Genomic DNA, 10,052 nt, shown 5'->3' with positions numbered 1-10,052 from the left:
TTTCTTTACGTTGATTGCTTAGAACAGACGATGCATTTGTTATTAATTAAAAAAGACGTCAACCAAACAAGTATACCTGTACAATTTTGTTTATCAGAGGCAAGTTCAAAGCCTTGTTGACACTGACATGATGCTGTTTTGTTTCGTACCTCACAATAGCCGCCGCATGTTAGATTGTTAAGTTCCTTGCAATAATCTTTCACTGAATCATATTGAGTTATTAAGTTAAGTTAATAACAACATAATTACATAACAAATTGAACCACGGCACACACATATGCATTTTGTTACGGTGTCATCTCATAATAAAAGCCATAAAACATTCTTTAAATAATTACCATTCAACGATAATAGATATAATTTAACAGAAAACACTTTTAGACATTGTCAGTGTGTCACAAAAACATAATATTCGTATTTAAATTGCCTCTGTAAGATGCCATTAAGGCACACATCATACCTTTACTACATGTGTTCCTGTCGTCGTTGAGTCTGTATCCGAAATAGCAGTAACAGTTGTAATATCCTGGATGGTTTTCGCACATCTGTTCACAGCCCGCCAATTTTAAATCGCACTCATTAATGTCTGCAAAACGATACGTAATCCTGATAGTTTAAAATCTCATGTGACTGTTAAATGTCTAGTAATACATTCTTAATATACTAGTTAAATACAACAAATCTCCATATTTATTCGTTTATGAACAAAACACATTTTTTTTATCATAGCTTACTTGTTTGAAGTGCAAGAAGACAAACTCAGTTCAACAGAAACACCTCAAATGCAAATTTAATCAGAATAGTATATCTTTGCCCAAAATCTATTGACCAAGTGGATGAAGAAGAACAGTTACTGAGACGTCCAAGAATCTTGCGTCTTACACTACCCACTGTTTAGTGTTTTATGCAGATGACTAGTTGTTGATTGAAATGGTGAAGCGGAAAATATCAATTGCCCTATGTTAAAATAGACCAGTATATAACGATTTGACCAAGTATGCCCGGCCACAAACGATCAAGATTTGTAATAATCAAATAATAAATATACCTGTACAATGTGTCGAATTGACTTCTGTGTAGCCGTGTTTACATCCACAAGTGTAGCTGCCTTCAGCATTCAAACACGTCTGACTACACTCGTTCAACTGTGGATCAGAGCACTCATCTATATCTGAAACAAGGACTAAGCAATTAGAATACATACGAACAAACTAAAGCATTTGAGAAATATCCATGTAAAAAAAGTAATCCGGAGTATGTACGTGATTTTGAGAATACTTGTATTACTGCGCCTGTGTCTGTCTAGTGAGAATTATTAATACATACATATGCACGTACAAGTATTAATGTCTAATTGTTCATTACTAATGTCTTTACCAAGCAAGAACATACTCTGGTTTATTGATAATACATTCCTTATTTGCTGTTAAAACATATATATCTCGTTAAGAATATAACATATTTAATATATAATAACTTTTATTAAATTATAACAAACCTCGGCAATTTCCATCAGCATCTTCATCGTATCCTTGCAAACAAACACATCTGTACAAGCCAATATTGTTCGAACATGTTTTCCTAGCATCCTCGCAAACTCCAGGATGCTCCTTGCACTCGTCGACGTCATCGTCACAAGAACTCCCTGTCCAACCTTTGGAACAGACGCAGCCTCTAACAGGATCGCATCTCTCGGCACCTCGTCCGGTACAGTCGCACGTTTGTGAACAGTTTAAACCCCAGTTTGGTACCTCACATACTTTAAGGATCGACGATTAAAATTCAACTCAATTCAATTCAGTGATTATTTGCAACTAAATATCTCTATATGTATCATATACATATGCTTAATTTACTTGTTGCTTGTTTTTGCATGATAATGATGGAAAACCTACAACCGCCGTTTTACATTAACTTTTTCCATACTGGTAACTAAAACGTTCAAGTTCAGAGATCCCAGGAGTTATATCTTTACTCTTGCTACGTTAACTAATTTCGACAGCATAGCATTATATTTTGACCAATAAGTATGCCTAAACGAGCTGTATAGAAGGATGCTTAAACTTACATTCACATGAGACCTTGTCAATCAACTGGTAACCCGCTATGCAGCTGCACTGAAAACTGCCGATCGTGTTCATGCAGTCTTGAGGACAAATATTTTGAGAGCATTCGTTAACATCTGGAAACAAAAATATTGTGTTTACATAGAAGCTCTGATATAATTGTTATGGAAAATTGGATTGCCTATATTGTCCTTCAATGATACAAGATAGTCTTACCTTGACATTGAAACGATGTTCTATTAAAAATAAATCCTGCATTACAGAAGCAAGTGGTTTTATTTTCCATATTCAAGGAACATCCCGCAGTTTGAGTGCAGTTGAGTGTTGATGTAGCACACGGATCGGACTTATCTGATTCCAAGATTTTAACAAAAATATGATTATAAATAAACATCACGTTTATGTTAATACATGTATAAACACACCATACAAATCAAATTAAGATACAATGAGTGTGAAAGCATAACAAATTTAAATAAAAAAAACGCTCTCTTAAAAACAGCGTGGCACACTAATTGGTCCTCTCATCAAAAAAATGTTGTAGCACTTATTTTCCTACACAATAAATTAATGTTTTAATGAATAAATTATCATTCGTTACTGTAATCAGAAAGACAAATATTGATACCTGGTACACACGTCCCATTAGATTCATTGAAGATAAAACCGGGCTGACATTGGCAGAGAAAGCTGCCTATCGTGTTTTTGCATATATGAGTACAGTTGTGTGTAGCCTCGTTGCATTCGTTGATATCTATACGAAGGAAAATATAATTTATTAATTAAAAAATGAATAAAACATAAATCAACGAAAAAATATTAAACGACGGAATGCAAATTTAAGAATGTATATTTATAAAAACACATCAACGCTAAGCGCATGTTAATCCGGACAAAGCGAGCGTTTAGTATTTGAAACCCTTTATTTATGGCAAGTTTAAATGTATTGATTGTGATTTATTCTTGCGAATAAAAATCTACATAAAACATCAGAAAAAGGATCACAACCCATTTGTTGCACTTAATTTAAAATCAATTTATTAAAAAATAAAATAAAATCTGACTGTTCGTTATTCATTTATAACCTCGTCTTAATTTTAAATTGGTATTTCAAAGAAAGTGAATGGCATAATTTTTGGATTGCATACCGATGCATTTATGTTTGTTATTTGCGTCGACCCGGAATCCATGCTCGCAATCGCACGAATAACTTCCTTCAGTATTGAGACACATATGGTCGCAGGGATTTGATGAGTTGCATTCGTTGATATCTATAAGAATATTAAATTGTATCTAATTGTAGTTGGTATGTCACATACATCATAAAGCATGTGAAGAAAAATGATTTATGAAGATAATAGTTGAACTTTGATAATTCATATATGTGCGTCAAATAGTCTACTATATAGCAAACGTAGACATCCTTTACAAAATTAACACATTTTATATCAGCAGCGCTAGCAATAAACAGGTAAGTTTAGTATTGTTTAAACATGTTAATATACTGAATATAACTATTAACAGAGCTATGTTTTAGTGATGTTGTCGTCATCATCAACATGATATACATATATAATTCCAATAGAAATGCGAGTTTTCACAAACGAAAGTTTCATATAGACCAATGCAATCGCTTTCCCCCTGTACTCCAGCATATCCGTTCGGGCAAGGAGAACACGAGTACATGTATGTTCTAGTCTGGGAGACGTTTGTACAGTTTCTTCCAAGAGAGCAAGGACGTTCAGCGCACCAGTCTTTTTGTTTTTCACAGTCGTCTCCTAACATAAATGTTATTTCATTGAAACATTTAAGTATATTTAGTTGACGGAAATAAAATAAAAGTAGTATTTCTGACTACGTCCGCCGTATGTCAAATCGGTATTATACGTTTATTTGTCACAAATGTCAGAATTCTTACAAACAGTTTTTTGTCAACATAAACTTTTAAAGGGACCGTCAACCGCGATTGACAAAAAAAGTTATAAAATACCGTATTTTTTATAATTATTAGTTTATATTGATTAAAATATCACGACTGGTATATTTCATTACTTGAAAAAAGTTCATATTTTCAGTATATTCGGTAATTAAATTTCGCGATGTCAAATCAAAAGTACATCGCGAAAATAGGTGACATAACGACACACTATAAATAACGGAAGTAGATTGATAATTATATAAATATATAATATGCAATTCACTACGCCTGCACAATTTGCATTCCTGGTTTAACCACGTTACCATGATGATCAATCTATTTGCGTTAATTATAGTTAACTTGTAGTTACCTTGTACATGTACACATTAACATTTACTACCGAATATACTAAAATATGAAAACTTAACAACTTTTTCAAGTAATGTAATATACCAGTCGTGAAACGGGCGCGTGGCGGCGGGCGTTGACCACTTTAAACATTATGGACATTTCGACATTACAATAGACAAGGGATGCATCTCAAAAACTTTCGTCACGCGACATATATTTTCGCGATGCTATTTATGACCTTGAAAAAAATCAAAAACACTTGACATATGCTAAATCACATGTAAATACAGACCTCAGGAAAAAGTATACAAATGACATCATAATTGTCTAGCGAATCACACTAAATATTCTCGCATTATATGTTTTTCTCCGCTACATATAGATCGTTCCAAAATTAAGCCATTACCCATTTATCTTCCCTGAATACTCATATTGTTTCCTTTTTTACCGGCCTTCAGTGGGTATAAGCCATAGACTGGTTTACTACAGATGGTGACACTCTTTTCCAAACATAACATTTTTGTAAACATAACCCGTCTAAATGTATTGCCCGAATCTCCTATTTCTTTCGAATTTAATTGCTTTGATCTTTTCGATATCTTATTGTTATTATTATCCAGACAAATCACAAACGCTTGTTATTTTTTTATATATTTTTTTACATATTATTGTTGGCATCTGTATTATCGCAGTATTCTTGCAGTATTTCAATAACGTCATCCTACTGTTTTGTGTGTCAGAATTCATGACGCATTTTCCATTCATTCTCAAAAAACCGTTTTACGTGTGATCATTAGCGATATTCTGGTAATTTGTGGTTGTTATCCATCAGAAACACATTTATTCACAAAATTTTACGATATTCCGATTTAACTTTTTTGTCTTTTAGCTTATTTTAAACGTATTTACACCTCGTCTGCTCGCACTTTGCCGATAGCCCGAAAGGTTACATATCACTATATAAAGTTAAGGCCCAAAACCACAAAATCTAATACCATTGGATTTTTGTACCCAAATCTTTCGTAACAAATCTTTCAGATTCGAAATCAACAAAATAAACAGGACATTTATAAATTGCCTGCATCATTTATCAAATTTTAATATATTTGTTGGTTTTCCGTTTCAAGAAGCTATTTGCCAAGCCAAGAGCTGGGCATCACACAAGCCATTCTATCGAGCAGAACTGATAATTTTGATTTCAAGAAATCCACAAAGGAGGGATTCCTGAACTATCAAAGTTTCGAAGCTATACACACAGTTATTAGCTGTGGTGATCTTATTAATTGGCTCTGTTGGTTTACTTGGATGGAACATATGTGAACTTTTATAGAACTTTGAAAAGTCTATATCTGTTTAGTGTCTATCTATATACAAAAATCAGCTATTGCATTATGAGATCTGGGGCGGTATTCTGAAACTTTCTTAGACAAAATATTAACTAAGAATTCACGTTTTTTCTAAGTTTTTTTGCTATAACTGTAATATTTTTTTAGTTTTTGTCCAAGAAACGTTCTAATATCTTAGAATTTTCTAAGAGTTGCCGAATTTTAAGTTAGAAACCTCAACACCTGTCTTAAACTTAAAGAATTTTCTTAGAGAAATTTTTTATCCGAGATCTTGTGTTGATCAATGAACAAAATCTCGAATTTCACGTCGAACCATCACAGGTAAGTTAAATTTTAACATTGTTAAATAATGTTTACGTTTTAAATGAGTGAAAGGCAACTAATATGTTAATTACGTAACATAAATACCTATCTTCGTAAGTTTACCCCCGCAATTTAAATGTTGTTAGACAAAATATTAAATATATTTTGACAGTATTTATCATCCACCAATTTAATAGTATTCCGAAACATTCACTTCCCCTTTTATATAAAATACGACACTGTTGAGTGACGAAACCACCGTAGATACAGTAACACATGAAGTAATTAGCAACCCAATGTAACACTATCATGTGTTCATTTTTTTCCCTAAATGTTAACGCTTATGTTAATTGACTTTTTAGTATTACAAAATGTTTCTAATATCATTATTTGTGTATTTTTCTTACACAAAATGATTCGCATTCTGATGAAACTGGGCATGATGCATAACATAAAGTGTCCTCCCAGAATAGCCTGTGAAGTCCGCACAGACTAATCAGGGATGACACTTTCAGCTTTAATGGTATTTACGTTTAAAGGCAGTCCCTTTTTACTAAAAATCTTTTTTAAGCGGAAAGTGTCATCCCTGATTATTTAATATATGCTTTTGATATTGATACACATAGTTCCAATTGCAAAAAATGGATATTCAAGACACACCAACTACCACATCTATTTAATTTTAGGTGGTATTCAATGATCAAGACATACTTATAGACTTAGTTACGCGGTGGCCATGGTCAACCCATGACAGCCGTATTCTGAGGGGTTTTCCAATTGTTTTGAGAGTGAACATAAAGCTTGCAAGCACAAATATCTGCTTGGGAATTAGGGTTCGAGTGGGGTTGACTTAAATTGTGTTTGTTTTATTATTATACCATTCACATACTGAAAGGCAGTGTCAAAAACTACTTGACTGCAATTGAGTGTTTATATACACCAAACATATGATGATATTATGTATTTATCTGTTTTGTTTTTGTTGTCTTTCATTAATTCTTTAATACCTGCTGCCATAATCCACTGATTCACTTTGCCCTGCAACCATTTCCATGTACTGTGTATGGGAAGGTATTGCATGCTATTGCTATGAAAATAGTTGGTTTCATAAAGCGTATATTTAAGCTAACAAATGTAGCAAATAATGCCAATAAATTGGTGTTAATGTCTCAATAGTTTTATATTATTATAATTATATTCAAAAAGAAATGTATGATGAGATTAGCATGCATTTTTAACAGTTGTGTTTATACAGACACTCAGTGAGAAAATGGGAACAAGCATATTTTCACATCAAACTATACCTTCCATTACTCTAACAAGGTCATGTTTTTTAAGATCTTTTAGCTTTGTTCTTGATGAATAGCTCTTATGAGTAAACATACAGCTCAATAGCTGGGAGTTTGATTATTTCAACTTCTTTTATCCAGGACGAAATATTTTACACAGTGATGATTAATGGCACTTGGAATATTTATCTTTTACGAATAACGGTTTATTGTCAAAAAATGTACAGAAACAACTGTATGTTCAATGGTGATTGCAAAATCTGCTAAACACAAAACAACATTCACTTTAATTGATTACCTTCAGTGAATCTGTGTCTCATCGGATCAGTGTTACTCGATCCATGCAAAAACGCAACACCACAGTCTTCCCCCATTAATTGCATGAGATTTTGCAGTCGTCTAGCATAAAATTATGTTCCCTCTCCTTATTTGACCCACTGTACTTGTCAACTTGTCGAATGTTTACATTTCGTGTGAAATGTTTTATTTTTAGAAACGGGAATTCCAATTCTTGACGAAGGTGAATGGTTACAAAATTACATAATCATGAAATAAATATAGAAGCACATTATTCCAAACATACCATTGCAACCATCCGTTTTTTTCACGATTGAAGATTTCATTATTATCGGCTTCAATGCGATGAAGAAGGAATTAGGTCCTAAATTAAATTAAAATAATGTATTTGAAGTCTTAAAACACATTACAATCACGTATTTGAATGACACACTTTGTTCATCGAAGTTGACATATTGTTTCAATTTCTTGCACGACGGTTACATTACATTCACCTCTGTGTTGGGCTCAGAACGGACTATTGTTATGAAAGCGTCTCATTTATGTCATGATCATTCCAAGCGTTTATCATTAAGGTCACAGAATACTAAACAATCTCTTGCACGACGGTTACATTGCATTCACTGCATTAAAGAAAACCATCTCATACTATGATATCTTATATCAGTCTTAATTCATTATTATAAAATTGATATGTTTTTATTTTATGTTAACAAACCAACATACATACACACGTCGAAGCAATTCCTAACGTCACTCAAAAAAAATTATGTTCAATTGTTTACATTTGTGAAGTGCGTGGAATGATTCCATCTGCGTAAATGGGCAATAAATTAGTTCCAAAGAGTTGCATTAAAACTCGCAAGTTTTTGCACGATTTATCGTTCATTTAAAAGTCATATTTCTTAATTTAATGCATGCGATCTTAAATATCCATTCAAATATACGTTGAATGCGTTTGTTCGGTTTTATCTATTTTATAGACAAAATGGAGGGCTGAGCCTTTCGCAGAGTTGTATGTGAGAGCAAGGAACGACAACTCTGCGTGGAGATTGATATTGTTTTGCTTCGCAGTAGTAAACGCGCATGCGCACAACTGCAAAAAGCGCTTTTTCTGTCGATAATACAATTTTCTTACGAACGAAAATTGTTTTATTTTCTAAGAACGTTTTTTCTCTTAAGAATGGTCTTAGACAAATTCTAAGATGACAATCTTAGAAAAAAAACTTTCTTAGTGAAAAAAAATAAGAATAATACAATTCTATTCAAAATATCTAAGAAAGTTTCAGAATACCGCCCCAGATGTGCAAACATTGTCAAAGGATTTTTTAATTAACAATGTGAAGTCAATTCTGCTGAAGAAATATGAAAGTGCCAAGCAAATTTAGTCTGTATATCGACAAGTGTCTGCACATAAATGTCAAACTATTAATACAAAACTAACCACAGGTATGTAAAAGCATTAAGTACCTGTTGTGATCATTTTTAGTAAGATAGTGTAATTCTAAACATTAGCATTGCTTGTTTAATATTTAATGCATAATGCCATGAATATGATTTTCTTTCTAGTGTGTAATTAATAAATTGATTATTACTTGTTGTTCCATGATAAATGTTTTATGCGCTAGTACAAAACCAGCATTGTTTATTTTGTTAAAGGTAATTAAATGTTACTTCATTGATTCCACAGTTTTTCAAAAGATAACATCACTTTTTTATTTCATAAACATAAATATTCTTGTAAGATGACGACAGTGTTTTAGTATTACTTATTGTGTAATTATTATTGTATGTGCAAATAAATGATGTGAAGTGTTTTGTATCTCCACACAATACCACATACCTTTTTATATAAGTACTGAACTAACATCATTTACATGCTTCTGCTAGCGGCTTAGCCAAGAAAGACAACGACTGACATATAAATAAGCTCATATGATTACTGATAATTTCAACAAAATGGCTAGTTTCTTAGTGGCGACAAAATTTTAAAAACTATTTGACAATAGTTTGCGAAAAGAAAATTTGAACCATTCAAGATACCTGTATTTATGAAATATTTTTGTTGCAAAACAAGTATGTTGTCATTCTGTGACATATAATTATACATTGATAATTAAAAATCCTGTCAATCGAAATTGATTTGACACATCACATTATTTGTATTATGTTAAATCAGTGTATGCTAAAATCAACTGCTTTAGCAAGCTTAAGTTGAATTTAGACATTTAATGAAGCAAACTGTTTCCTGGGTAGGATCAGTACTTAGTGTTTAAAGGGTGATCTAAAAAACGCTCGCACTTAAGGGATCAATACAGAGACCTCCCAGTGACTAAGCAGACACCATATCAACTATACTGCAGCCTCCAAACCAGCTTTAAATTCCTGCAGCTAGAAAGCACCCGAAATTATCAGATGCTAGATCTTAAAGCTAGGAACATGTTACTCCTTTGAAGATTGAATTTTTTGGATGAATTACTTT

The 10,052-nt window shown here is 32.6% G+C and overlaps 1 protein-coding gene across 2 annotated transcripts in view; it reads right to left on the bottom strand.

Moving 5' to 3' along the window:
- LOC127874294 (uncharacterized) overlaps positions 1-10,052 on the bottom strand; it is a 41,873-nt gene that overhangs the window by 16,179 nt on the left and 15,642 nt on the right. For both annotated transcript variants that reach the window (XM_052418520.1, XM_052418521.1), the window contains exons 27-35: positions 3,689-3,844; positions 3,215-3,337; positions 2,695-2,820; positions 2,283-2,417; positions 2,069-2,182; positions 1,499-1,759; positions 1,049-1,171; positions 461-586; positions 77-202 (exon numbers count right to left, since the gene is read on the bottom strand). In XM_052418520.1, coding sequence (XP_052274480.1) covers positions 77-202; positions 461-586; positions 1,049-1,171; positions 1,499-1,759; positions 2,069-2,182; positions 2,283-2,417; positions 2,695-2,820; positions 3,215-3,337; positions 3,689-3,844 — 1,290 coding nt within the window. The remainder of the gene's footprint in view (positions 1-76; positions 203-460; positions 587-1,048; positions 1,172-1,498; positions 1,760-2,068; positions 2,183-2,282; positions 2,418-2,694; positions 2,821-3,214; positions 3,338-3,688; positions 3,845-10,052) is intronic.

Source organism: Dreissena polymorpha, chromosome 3, assembly GCF_020536995.1.
Source record: "Dreissena polymorpha isolate Duluth1 chromosome 3, UMN_Dpol_1.0, whole genome shotgun sequence".
NCBI lineage: Eukaryota > Metazoa > Mollusca > Bivalvia > Myida > Dreissenidae > Dreissena > Dreissena polymorpha.
Note: the sequence above shows the minus strand (reverse complement) of the source record. Positions and strands in the feature narration are given on the sequence as shown.